Raw genomic sequence first — 14,384 nt, 5'->3', positions numbered from 1 at the left:
ATTTTGTGTTTTTAGTTAATTCTCCAAAAATGCATGATAAACTGGATTGTTTCTATCAGTCAAATTGAAGCTCTCCGACCACTCTACAGTTCCTTCCTTGACACCACAAGGAAGTGGTAGTCACTTGGTGCAAGGTCCGGACTATACGGCGGATGCAAAAGAACCTCCCATCCGAGCTCCCGGAGCTCCTGGCGCGTCACCAAAGAAGTGTGTGGCCTGGCGTTGTCCTGATGGAAGACAATGCGGCCTCTGTTTATCAAAGATGGCCTCTTCTTCATGAGTGCTGTGAGTGAGCTCAATATACCCCTCGATAAGAGTAGCTCATTTAGGAAGTCATTGTGTGCATTTATTAATGATACTGGCAACACGTCAACGTAGCGAGAAGCTCTGACACATCGTTGCATAGTCCTCTTTCGATTACGGACCGACCTCGAGGTAAGACGTGTGGACGTGCGCAACAAATAAGTGCTCTGATGCGCCGGGTGATTCCTGTCTGGATTTGAGGCCTCACATTTTGGCGATCCTGCCAGGAGTTCAATTGTGGACAATTGAACTGTTAGTAACCTGGAAATCCAAAACAATCAGAAAGTAACCGACGGGAATCGCTCGGCGTAAAACAAAAACATAACAAAGTGAATGTGATTAATTGAAAAGCGCGTGGCAATTCTAACCTGCCAAAAACTGGGGAGAATTGCAATTTTTTTTCCTTTCGTTTGTAATCCAACACAAAAATCACAACGATGAGACGGAGGCGGGTGACTGTTTCCCCGTCGTCTGCAAACCGCGGAGGTTGAAAAAAAAAGAAAATAATAATTGATAAGACGAGGCGGACTGTTTCCTCCGTCGTCAGCGGGCCGCGGAGGTCAGAAAAAATGATAAATATGAATTGATGAGACGAGGTGGACTGCTTCCACCGTCGTCGGCAGACCGCGGAGGTCGGAAAAATCATAATTACGAATTTATTAGGCGAGGTGGACTGTTTCCACCGTCGTCGGTAGACCGCGGAGGTCGGGAAAAATAATGAATATGTATTGTTTAGACGAGGTGGACTGTTTCCCCCGTCGTCGGCAGACCGCGGAGGTCGCTGAAAAAAGTCTTTGGAAAGTCTAAAGGACTCCAAAGTAATAAGAATTGGAGAGATGAGGTGGACTGTTTCCACCTTGTCTGTATACATCCGAACTATTTACAAATCGTCTACGTTTTGCTTTGTTTTTTTTAACACCGTAATGTTTGTAAATTACAGATAACGGCTACGGATAGAACCGACAAAGAACCGAAATCACTCCTGACATAGAAGAATGGAAGCCACAGGAAAATACGTGCGTGCTACCGATAATTCGGATAGCGGGGAAGAGTCAGATAATCTCTTCAAATCTGTGTGTTTGGAAGAACAGGGCCAGGATTCAAACGGAAGTAAATGCAGCGGCGATAGCGATCAAGAGCACGACGAACGCTCAGATTCGGTCGCGTCGGACACCTCGTCAGTAACTTCAATCACATCGGATTCTTCAGCAAGATCTAGCGAGAGTAGCGAACGTAGAGAACCCCCCAGATTCCAGGCAATCAGCGAGACACCACCGGAGGAAGCAAATGAAAATAAATCCGAGACGACAAAGAAGATCGAGCGCCTGGAGAAAGCCATAGCAGAGCTAACTAAAACGCTGAACACATACGAACGACCGGTAAGCAAAACGCCTCTCCGAGTTGACGAAAATTGGAACGCTCCTTACGGTTCGAGTGACCGTGGTGACAGCATTCAAACCGCTGTGAGATGGGATCATATAAGACCTTTCCCAAACGGTATTCCAGAGAACAGAATGTGGGAAGAATGGAACCGCTTTATCGAGAACTTCGAAATAGCGGCATCCCTAGGAAATGCTGTCAACGCAGCACAACGCTCAAAGCTTTTGTTTCTCTGCTTGGGTCAAGAGCTTCAGGGCGTTGTGAGAGCAGCCAAACTGCGCCCAAGTCTATCAGAACCCGACTGCTATCCAGTCTTCGTCAACAATGTCCAGCGGTACCTGCAGTCCATGACGGACACAGCAGCGGAACACGAGGCGTTCGCCGGCATGAAACAAGGACCAGAAGAAACCGCTGTTGCCTTCCACGCCAGACTTCAGGATAAGGTTAGATTGTGCGGCTACAGCACCGCTGATCAAGAGCGTTTCGTTAGAGCACAATTGCTTAAAGGTGTTCGAAATAGAGAGCTCTCTAAAACAGCGAGGATTTACGGCTACGACGTTAATTTCATTGTTCAATCGGCTACACGGGGAAAGGCTTACGAGGCAGAAATAGCACGACCCAGTGGCTCCGATATTTCCGCAGTTTACCGAAGGAGGTGGCCGATCGGAACAATCTTTCCGGATGGACTGATGAAGAGAGTGAAGACAAACAGGTATTAACCGATTGAAATTTGTAAATTGTTTCGAATAAAATACTAGTTTTGTTTTGAGCCTAATAAGCCAACTGTTTTATTTGCGTTCTACACTTTCAGCGAGTAAATGCCCTATCTCTTTGCGATGTGTTGATTGATTGTAGCGTGGGGTCGTCGACTCCAATAATCTTTATGATAGACTCCGGAGCCGATGTAAACGTTATCGGAGGGGACAACTGGAAGCTCCTAAAACGCGAATTTCATATAGGGCGAGCTGACCTTCATCCCGTTCAGCCATCCATTGAAAATGGGTTACACGCTTACGGCTCAAAAGCGTCGATAGCCATCACTGCTGCCTTCAAAGCAAAAATATCTGTCCCTGGAAACGCTAACACCCTTATTCTTGTTTTCGTACGAATAGAAAACGTTCGAAAGTATGCCTCATTCGTATCCTTGGTTTCGTACGAAAGAAATCTATCCATTCGAACTTTCGAACATCGTTCGTTCGAACGAATTGTCCTATCCTTGTTTTCGTACGAAAGTGTTTTTTCGCCTGTCAGTCAAACGTTAATGTTGGGTTGCGAATCAGACGAAGCGTAGAAGAAAATTCAATCGATGTTTACGTTTTTGTGGTTTATTCAGGTGATGTGGTATGTAAAAGTTCATTTTCTTTTATGTTTAATTCTGAAATTCTATGTGATGTGCTTTAATGTTTATTTGAATTACAGTGAAAAATTGCTGTAGAAGCAGAAAGAAAGACATTTCCAATAGAATATTTCAACTCTAAAACCTAGACGAAACAGAACCTGGATAGAACAATGTAAGTGAACAATGTTTTAAGCCATTCATTTTTTTTTATTTTAACCTAATCATTTTATTCCCATCGGACTGTTTAGGTCGAAACCATCGAAATCCAAAAGCACAAACAAGGATCAATACAGCCGACTGGTTGATCTCTTGGAAGAGCAGCCGGATATCGCGAAGGGTTTCGCGAAATGCAATGCTTCTCCCTACTGGAATTCTGTGGCAGCCGAGTTGAACAGTCTTGGGCCACCAACTAAAGATTCAACTGCGTGGAAAAAGGTAGATACATTCAAAGTTCTGTATTTATATTCGTTTCTCTAAACCAGTTTTTTTGCAGGTCTGGTTCGATTGGAAATCGAACACGAAACGCAAGCTAGCCCACAACCGTCGCGAGCAATTTGCTACAGGTGGGGGTCCTAGTAAGTTTATTGAACTTACTGCGCTGGAGGAACGAGTTGTTGTTCTTGCAGGACTTGCTCCAGCAGTTGAGGGCATAGCCGACACTTGCAGTTTCGGGCTAGAACCTAGCGCAAATCAATCAATTCATGACAGTGGGGAATCTGCGTCGATTGAAGATAATCGAATTCCGGAGGATAGAGCCAATGAGAATAATGAGACGCATACATCGAAGAAGAGGAGGACATCAATGCACACATTGCTGGAGACACAAGTGCAAAACCAAGCAACGTTTCATGACTCGGTCACCAATATTCTAAAATGCTTTGAAAAAAAAACTGCTGATTTGGTTCATTATAACAGACAGATTTCGAAACAGTTAGAGAACATAAACGAAACTATCAACAATGTGCTGATGGAAAATCAGAGGCACAATCTGGAATTAGAGAGAATTAATCTGGAAAAACTGAAAATTAAAAAAAGGATTCTTGAGATGGAATTAAGCCGTCTACAATAGACATTTCGATTTTAAAACAAATGTGAATGTAATGTAATGTGAATGCTAAGCTATGTTGTAATTTAATGACATGAATTTTAAAAGTATATATTGTAATGTGAATATATTACATTTTCGAATGTAATAGTTAAAAACTACTCGAAAAATTAGAAGTGCGATATCGAAAATTTAAATAAGGTTGTACCTTCGTGAGAAATTATCACATGCAAATAAAAAATACATAATTTCAAAACTACATTTATGTAAGGTCTACTTATTGCTTTGATAAATATAAAATTCGAACACCAATCTTTCAGAGTACCAAAAATCGATTCTTTGTAGTGTCTTATAAAATATACAAGTACTAGTGTTTGTTATAATTTTTAATAAGATGCTGAAGATTTCATTTTGATTCGTGTCGCCGTTATGGTTTTCTGATTGTTCAAAGCTTTGATAGCATTAGTGACGAACCTGATCGAGTTAAAACTACACAGTTCGATTGACAAACTAAGAATCATTTTTATTTCCTGTCTGAGCTATAAAGATACAGTTCACTTTTCAATGCTACTTATATTAAACAAAGTGGCCTATTGTCCTAGATCGGTCAAGTCAATGAACAACAACACACGTTAAATAAGTAATGCTAACATCAACATGTGAGATATCACGTCACTGACTAGGTGGTAGTTGGTGACTCGGTGCATGTTTGTGGTCCAACTTGTTAATGTTTTCAACATGTGATACGTTATGGCGCTGGTACAAGAATGTAGGTGGTCAGGATCGTTGCTACTGTTGTTTAAGTTCTACCTGAGTATTCGTATAGAAAATGAAAACAGAAAAACATTGTATTTGGATCAAATATTGTTTTTGGTGGGTGCCGCGTTTGCTGACAAAAACAGCGGCGAGTTGATGATTCAATAGTCGGTTTGGCATTGTTGAAGCGAAATTGAGTTGACTTCGTTCTACGTTTTGTGACAATGGATGAAACGTGGATCCAATCCCACACTCCTGAGTCCAATAGGCAGTCTGCAGAGTGGTTGAGAAATTTATTTATATATCCCATACTATAATGCCGGGTGTTCGGGTTCGATTCCCGTTCTGGCCGGGGGATTTTTCGTCAAAGAAAATTCTTCCGGTTTGCTGTGGTCACGCGTATTCTAGAGCTTGCCACTCCAGAGTACATTCAAGGCGTGTTATTCGGCATAGAAATCTCAACCAAGTATTAATGAATGACCCTAGTTAATGCATACGTTGAGACGGCAAAAGTTCCACAGCGAACGTTAACGCCATTCAAGAATATCATAAAACCGATGTTTGTTTTATCGAATTACGATTTAGTAATATCATGATAAATAAAATCGGGTTTTCCCATTTTATACAATTTTAGATATATACGATGTATAATTTAATCCACGTTACAAACGAGTGTGATTTAATCCAACTTTATATACAACTTAGAATATGCAAGTTATACGATTTGAATCAGTTCTCAAGACAAATAATGGATACTGTTATGCTGCAATGATGGAAAACTATAGAATTTACCTCAACTTGAATAAATCATGCGTTTTTCGATGTAATATTTCACGATAATAAATATAATTGAATGTGTTTTAAACTATACTATGTAAATTAATGTTTTCGTCAGTGAAGGAAATATTTATTTGTAAATATTTAACATATATATGAAGGGTATATAAAATCTAGAATATAGGAATTCGACACTTTAAAACATCTATTCAGTTGACTGAACCTCATCATTGTCGTTCTTAAAATATAAACATATATTGTGCAGGGCACAGCAAACACTGATAATTTTTGCCGCTTTGGTAGGCGTATAATGGAGCTGACGAGCACCAAGGATACATCGAAATCGATTTTTTAGAACTCCAATCGTTCGCTCTATTATCCCCCTTGCTAAAACATGCTTGCTGTTAAATTCGCTTTCTGGACTTTCTAGTTCTGGAGCTCGATAAGGCGTGAGCAACCACGGCTCGGAAGGATAACCGGCATCACCTGCAAAATAACAGAAAAATGATTGTAAATTATGTACATCAATGTTATTCTTGTAAAGTACCCAAAATTTTGGTATTTGTGTCACCATTCCTATGCATTTCCTGTAAACGTGCTCTTGCTGAACTCAAACTCCAAATATGAGAGTCGTGATTAGACCCCTGGAAGCTTGCATCAACGAATCGAATACGTTGGGTGTGATCACATATCTGTATAAAAATTTACGTTTTTAACAAGAAAGGATATTATTGAAAAATTCAAATAACAATCAACTTACTATCATAGTATTCAGACTATAGAACCCTTTCCTATTATAAAATAGATTCCGGTCTGCAATTGGCGGAATAATTTTAACATGCGTGCCATCTACACACATAATAACGCCCGGAATTCCCGATTTTTCATAAAAAAATCGCTTTGCTTCCCTCATTTCTTGTTGTGTCATTTCGAAATTTATCCATTTGGTGCAAATCTTCCTTTCCAAAATAATCAACATCTCGTCGAGAACTTTGGAAAACGTTGACTGGGCTATAGCCACATCGTAGTCCTTGCTAGCACCATGTTGATAGCTCCCTTCTGCGAAAAAACGCAAGCAGACAGCAAGTTTATCAGTCACCGATAGACCGCCTTTCTTTTGACGTGGAAATTCATTTTTTATCTCTTGTACAATGTATCGAAATGCTGTTTTATTCAAACGAAAGTTCTTCTTGAATCTGAAAATCAAAAATTAAAATGTCTTATAATAAATCATCTAGCTCTAAGAATTGATCATTCTTACTGTGTTGTTGATAAATTCATGATGTTGGTTTTCTTTCTAAGGTTACTTCTACTCATTCTCAAAGAGGGGGTGTTGTCTTCCATCATTGCGACATAACCCAGCATAACAGTATCCATCTTTTGCCTTGAGAACAACAATTTCAACTGCACAAGCAAGTCACTCGATTTCCACCAATTTATCAACACGGATCTAGAAAAAGAAATAAACCAACGATCTGTAAAGAAGTCGAATTTGTACAATCGGCAAAACCATTGGTGACATTCGGATTTTAAAAAATATAATCCTCTTGAAATCTTTCATACAAAACAAACGCTCTTTTGTAGCGGGGAAAATACACATTTCAAAAACTGAAATTATCAATGAAAATTCATTTCTCACGGTCTGATGAACAGCTTTTATCAATTCAAATAAAATTTAAAACAAAAATCGCACTTAGAATAAAGTGAAACACAAATCGTTTGTTTATCTTTGCTTCATTACAACTGCGACGGGAAAAATACACATTTCAAAAACTAAAATTATCAATGAACTTTGATTTCTCCCTATTCGATAAACAGTTTTTATTAATTCAAATAAAATATAAAATAAAAATCACACTTAAAACAAAGTGAAACACATATCGTTTGTTTATCTTTGCTTCATTACAACTGCGACGGGAAAAATACACATTTCAAAAACTAAAACTATCAATGAAAACTCATTTCTCACTGTCTGATGAACAGCTTTTATCAATTCAAATAAAATTTTGAAAACTATCGCACTTAAAACAAAGTGAAACATACATCGTTTGTTTTTCTTTGTTTCTTTACAACTATTTATTTTGCAGACGGCGACATTGATTCTTTGCAGCGATTTGACAATTCAACTTCCCTAGATAAGATTTAAATTTCGAAACACATCTGGTAACACCAACAGTGTTTACATTCGAAAGTGGATTCGTTCAGCCAGGTTCGAACGAAACCAATGATACCTTCTCCGAACGTGTTCGAATCAGAGCGTTCGAACGAAAGCAGATACGGCCGTTAACAAGAATAAGGGTGTAAATCTCCAATTGAAGCGTTATTTTACGTTGCAAGTGAAGGACGACGTTCTTTACTCGGTAGATCGATAGCGAGCGACATGGGCTTGCTGCATGTGGGAGTAGCCGTAAACAGCTGTGAGGAACCAAGTAACACACAAGAGTTTCCCAAAATGCCGGGAATTAAAATAAAATTCAGCATAGACAGAAGTGTGGTTCCAGTCAAGAATGCCTACTACAACGTTCCAGCGGCATTCAGAGAGGGGGCCCGTACCAGATTGCGCGAGATGGAAATACGTGGCATAATAGAGCGAGTCACTAAAGCCCCGGAGTGGATTAGCGGAATGTCTGCAGTTGCTAAAGGCAAAGACGACTTCCGATTGGTCGTCAATATGCGAGGACCTAACAAACCAATCAACCGAGAATACTACCGTCCACCACTGATCGAGGAAATGAAGGTAAAACTTCATGGGGCTCGATACTTCTCAAAGCTCGATTTAAGTAACGCCTATTACCATCTGGAGTTGTGTAATGAGTCCCGTGACCTTACAACGGTCCTAACCGAAACGGGAATGTTTCGTTTCACGAGGTTAATTGCCATGTTTGGCGTTAATTGTGCGCCAGAAATTTTCCAACGCGAGATGGTTCGTATCCTACAAGACATTGATAACTTGATTGTATACATCGATGATGTATTGATATACGCGGCCACATTGGAAAAACTCCGAAGAACAGTAGCACAAGTTTTGCGAATATTGAGAGCCAATAATTTGACCATCAACACAAACAAATGTGAATTTGACAGGATCCGTTTAAAATTCCTTGGTCACGAACTCGACAAAGACGGTTTCCACATTGAATAGGCTAAGGTGAAGAGTATTCAGCGTTTCAGAGAACCAACGACGGCCTCAGAACTTCGAAGTTTTCTGGGCCTCGCTTCCTTCGTCAGTCCCCACATTCAAAACTTTGCCGACATAACTAGCCCACTATGGTCGGCAACAACCCAATGGAATTGGGGTCCGCAACAGAAAGAAGCTTTCAATTTAGTTAAGGATCGAATAGTGCAATGCACCATATCACAAGGTTTCTTTGCCGAAGATGACCAGACGATCTTGTACACGGACGCCTCCCCGGTAGCACTAGGTGCTGTCCTTGTGCAGGAGGACAGGAATCAAGCTCGCAGAATAATCTCATTTGCCTCTAAAGCCCTTACAGTAACCGAGAGAAAGTATCCACAGAACCAACGAGAAGCGTTGGCGGCCGTTTGGGCTGTGGAGCACTTTTCCTATTTCCTTTTGGGTAGGCGTTTCTCACTCCGAACGGATGCTCAGGGAGTAACTTTCATCCTTAATCGCACTAGGGAAGAGTCGAGTAGGCTAAGGTTACTTTGGATCGGAGTACGCACGAAAATTTGATTGTACGAATAGAAACAAACAATTTTGTTCGATAGAAGCTGACGAATTCGAACGAAGCAAAGGGGAAGTAATGTAACCACACCAATGCAACTCAATGTGGTTGTTTACTTTCACTATTGCATACAATTCGTGCGATCACTTTTCTGCATCCAGTGTAACCGCTGCCTTAGGCTAAGGTTACTTTGGATAGGAGTACGCACGAAAATTCGATTGTACGAAGAGAAACAAACAATTTTGTTCGATAGAAGCTGACGAATTCGAACGAAGCAAAGGGGAAGCAATGTAACCACACCAATACAACTCAATGTGGTTGTTTACTTTCACTATTGCATACAATTCGTACGACCACTTTTCTGCATCCAGTGTCACCGCCGCCTTAGCCTTAGTTGTTTTCGTTTGTTTTGGTTTTATGATTTGACAGATACGCTGAATAGCTGAATAAACGAGAGTGGGACTAGTAAGAAGTAAATATATATGCACCTTGGTTGGTACCAAGATGGTGGAGTTAACAGGTGGCTCGTAATTTACACTATTAAGAAAAGACGTATGAGGAATGGCAAGACGAAAAGTTTGGATTTGTTTATGTTATTACTTACGTTGGTATGGTTACCTTTGATTTCGTCGAAGGTATTTGAAGCAGTATGATAAATAAACAGTTGTCGTTGAAAATAGTAACCTAGTAACCTTTATGCATATGCTTCCGCCAGCTGGTTCGGCTCAAGACGCGTAGAAGTATATCCTAAGGTGGGCCAACTTGCTAAAACCACTCTTCAGCCATCTTGGAAGTCTACTGTGTTTTGTTTGTAAACAAAACACAATACGCTAGTGCCGAAGCTCGTTCCTGATCAGTCTGTCTCTTTCTCGCTTCAAGAAAATAATTCCCCTTCTGCTTTCTTCCGTACTGTTTTCATATACCGCCCCCCTAACCAACTTAGTGACGAAACAGCCTCACCTAGTACCATAGACCCGTCTTGGTTCGGCTAATGCGATATGATTTATTCAGGGAATGCTTTGATCGTGGTGGTTCATAACGGCAATCAACCGTGCCGGTGAAACTGTAGTCAATGTTAGTGTTGTTTGGATACCATCTATGTAAATAAATTCAAACTTACGGGATACGTCCGAACGGCAACTTCCACTTCACTTTCCTTGGTTGGTACTACTTATCGTTTATGATGCAAGCGAATCGACATTAGGTGTTGCACTGATAAAAAAATATCTATAATATTTGCATGAGGCTTTCATCGATCAGCAAAGTAAATGAGTTTATTAGTGTTTTTCTATCATTTAGCAAATGTTTTCTTTGGAGGAGAGGGAAGATGTGAGTGAGCTCAATATACCCCTCGATAAGAGTAGCTCATTTAGGAAGCCATTATGTGCATTTATTAATGATACTGGCAACACGTCAACGTAGCGAGAAGCTCTGACACATCGTTGCATAGTCCTCTTTCGATTACGAACCGACCTCGAGGTAAGACGTGTGGACGTTCGCAACAAATAAGTGCTCTGATGCGCCGGGTGATTCCTGTTAGGATTTAGGGCCTCACAAGTGCTACCTTCAAGCGGTCCAGTTGTTGGCAGTACAGGTCCGAATTGAGCGTTTGGCCATAGGGAAGCAGCTCATAATAGATTATTCCTTGACAATCCCACCAAACACACAGCAGAACCTTCCTGGCCGGTAATGAGGGCTTGGCCACCGTCTGAGCCGCTTCAGCGGGCTTCGACCACGACCGTTTGCGCTTCACGTTGTCGTAAGTGACCCACTTTTCATCGCCAGTCACCATCCGCTTCAGAAACGGGTCGATTTTGTTGCGATTCAGCAGCGATTCACATGCGTCGATACGGTCAAAGATGTTTTTTGCATCAACGTGTGTGGCACCCATACATCGAGCTTCTTTGTGAATCCAAGCTTCTTAAAATGGTTAATAACGGTTTGATGACTTATCCCCAGCTCTTGGCCGTTGCTACGGCTGCTACTATGCCGGTCTTTCTCGGCTAATTCAGCGATTTTGTCGCAATTTTCGACGACAGGCCTTCCGGAGCGTGGCGCATCTTCGACGACCTCTACACAAGAACGAAAACGTTGAAACCATCGTTGTGCGGTGGAAATGGAAACTTTTCAACCCCCGCACCTCGTTCTCTGAAACTTCAAGGTGGGTGGGTTTGGCATCATTGCGTAGGTCCAATGATGAGAAGTTTGGCATAAACGGTGTTCATTGGAACAACCGTATTGCCTCTGTTACTTGAATTGTGGAACGCGGACAAACGGTGTCGCGGGTCCTTCTTAGCGCAGGTGCAAGTCGCGGAGCAAACCGGGGTTTGGAACGAAGGAAAAACCCGCCCTCAGGTGTTGGGTGTCTCATTGCCGGGCAAAGCAAGAACACGACGGTTGGTATCCCTCGCGGGAGTGGCGCTTAAGCCAACCGCTTACCTGCGGATAACCCTCCGGTCGCGACAAACTCGCGCGCTTTCCCGGCGTCGCGGGTTACATGTTACATATTCATATATATTTTGTATATATATATATATATATATATATATATATATATATATATATATACAAAAATTAGAGCGTGGTGACCATGGAATGCGTCGGGCATACGTCGATTGGGTGAACGAACAACAGCAGCAAAATGCTGAATTTTCGCATCAAATTATCTTCAGTGATGAAGCACATTTCGAGCTCGGGGGCTATGTGAACACCCAAAATTTCCGTATATGGGGCTCAGAAAATCCACACGTGATTGTTGAGAGGCCATTGAATCCGCCAAAGTCACTGTTTGGTGCGCATAATGGTCTGATGGAGTCATCGGGCCGTATTTCTTTGAAAATGAGGACGGCGAGACGGTAACTGTGAATGGTAAGCGCTATGACCGCATGTTAACCGATTTTTTTTTGCCACAAATTGAAGATATGGATACGGATGACATGTGGTTTCAGCAGGACGGCGCCACGTGCCAGACAACACGACCGAACAAGGCCATATTGCGAACGAAATTTGAGGGATGCATAATTTCGCGTTTTGGTGATGTCAATTGGCCGTCCAGATCATGCGATTTGAACCCGCTAGACTTTTTTTTGTGGGGTTATGCGAAAGACCGTGTCTATGCCAACTATATATATATATATATATATATATATATATATATATATAATATATATATATATATATATATATATATATATATATATATATATATATATATATATATATATATATATAGATATAAATATTTTAAACAGATATAATAGTTTTCGATATTTTATTCAATACATGAGAAAGCTTTCTAAATAGAAGGTTAATAGATTGTCCAAAAATATGTTTCAATCGGGCAACAGACTTCAAGGCTGTTCTTGGAAAAAATGAACAAAATTTTAATAAAATGGGGAGGATCGGGGCAGCGGAGGATTAATTTGGCGATGAATTGCTCTCTGATAAACTGTGACGTTAGTGACGTTTTGATAAGGATTTAAGTGGAGGAAAACTAAAGAGCAATACAAATAATTTTTCGTGCAAGGTTAGTAAAAAATAATTGAGTCGTGAGTTTTCTGATGTTTTTAAACCCACGAGCATTTTAGAAGTTCTCTAGACACTCAATGCAGAATGGTTAATAAGCAGTTGAAAAATAAAAAAAAAAAAATATATATATATATATATATATATAGATATTGAAAATATTTTTAATAAGGTATTAGTACCCTTTGAAAATTCCCCGAACTATTGCGGAAAAGGTTACTATTGCGCTGATGACTAAAAGTGATTTGATTTTGTAAATGAACCGACATTTCCTGTGGCGATCGTAGTCCGAAGCAAGATAAGTGAAGTGGAAGGTAAAACGTAATGTCAGAATTGCCGTTCGGACGTATCCCGTAAGTTTGAACTTATTTACATAGATGGTATCCAATCAACACTGAACATTGACTACAGTTTCGCCGGCACGGTTGATTACCGTTATGAACCAGCACAAAAAACAAAGCTGCAAATTATACGCCAGTGGCAGTACCACGATCAAAGCATTCCTTGAATCACATTAGCCGAGCCAGCTGGCGGAAGCATATGCATAAAGGTTACTAGGTTACAATTTTCAACGACAACTGTTTATTTATTATACTGCTTCAAATACCTTCGACGAAATCAAATGTAAACATATCAACGTAAGTATATACATAAACAAATCCAAACTTTTCGTCTTGCCATTCCTCATACGTCTTTTCTAAATAGTGTAAATTACGAGCCACCTGTTAACTCCACCATCTTGGTCCGAAGTAGGCAAAGAACTACACTCGACAAAAAGTAGAGGAGCAAAATGTGACTACGAAAGTTTTAAGTGATCTTTGAAACGCTGTAACTCTGTTATAAAATAATGCATTCGTCAAAGCAACAACTGAACCATGTATTAAATAGATTTGACCATTAATTTGCTATGCGTTCATTATTTCATGAAATATTCTTAATTCGAAATCAAAGGACAATTTTTCATTCGATAAAGAATACCTCTATAGTAATTAGTTCTACTGAACCTCTCTATGAATCAAATGGAAGCGAAATAATCATGTTGATTGAATTGCTTTTAAGAATGTATTTCAAAATCTAGAGAAACTTTAAAAACAAACCATAAACGCTCTATCTTTTCTTGCAATATATTTTGTCTACAACACATATACGCATCACACACTACAAATTTGTAGCTTGAAAATGCTGTATTTTCTATCTCAATATCATCATTTATATCGAAGATACAGGCGTTCCGAAATCGCTGAAAATTTTCGACCGTTTACTCCTCAACCCTTTGTCAAGTGAAGATCTATAGATATCAGTGCATGTCTCCTACTTAATTTTTTCTTTTTTTGAAATTCTTTTTAATTGATAGAAGAATAATCTGTGTATATAAAACTGTTCTATTCGTTTTTGTGCGCTTCACAAACTCGAGCTCTGATGGAGCTCATATTATAACACAACACACGAGCTACTTCAAAAATTGTTGTTGCTACTGCCAACGCCTCAAGAAGCTTTAAGATTTCCAGATGAAATAAGCACACTTCTGAAATAAAGCTGTGAAAGAAATTAACTTTCTAGTATTGAATATGTA

At 40.0% G+C, this 14,384-nt stretch overlaps 2 protein-coding genes across 2 annotated transcripts; one reads left to right on the top strand and one right to left on the bottom strand.

Moving 5' to 3' along the window:
• Positions 1-2,780: 2,780 nt before the first annotated feature.
• LOC129770653 (uncharacterized) lies at positions 2,781-5,452 on the top strand. The gene is made up of 4 exons (XM_055773608.1): positions 2,781-3,024; positions 3,103-3,194; positions 3,271-3,457; positions 3,516-5,452. Coding segments are annotated over exons 2-4 (765 nt in total). The 5' UTR covers positions 2,781-3,024; positions 3,103-3,192; the 3' UTR covers positions 4,092-5,452.
• Positions 5,453-5,708: 256 nt separating this feature from the next.
• Positions 5,709-7,896, bottom strand: LOC129770652 (putative nuclease HARBI1). The gene is made up of 5 exons (XM_055773607.1): positions 7,644-7,896; positions 6,862-7,050; positions 6,361-6,796; positions 6,148-6,292; positions 5,709-6,086 (listed from the first exon to the last, which is right to left on the bottom strand). Exons 2-5 carry the CDS (start codon positions 6,975-6,977, stop codon positions 5,806-5,808), a joined length of 978 nt encoding a protein of 325 aa, XP_055629582.1. The 5' UTR covers positions 6,978-7,050; positions 7,644-7,896; the 3' UTR covers positions 5,709-5,805.
• Positions 7,897-14,384: the final 6,488 nt, after the last annotated feature.

The sequence above is a fragment of the Toxorhynchites rutilus genome, chromosome 2 (genome assembly GCF_029784135.1).
Source record: "Toxorhynchites rutilus septentrionalis strain SRP chromosome 2, ASM2978413v1, whole genome shotgun sequence".
In the NCBI taxonomy this organism is placed as follows: Eukaryota; Metazoa; Arthropoda; class Insecta; order Diptera; family Culicidae; genus Toxorhynchites; species Toxorhynchites rutilus.
This window is presented reverse-complemented; position numbering and strand designations above follow the sequence as displayed.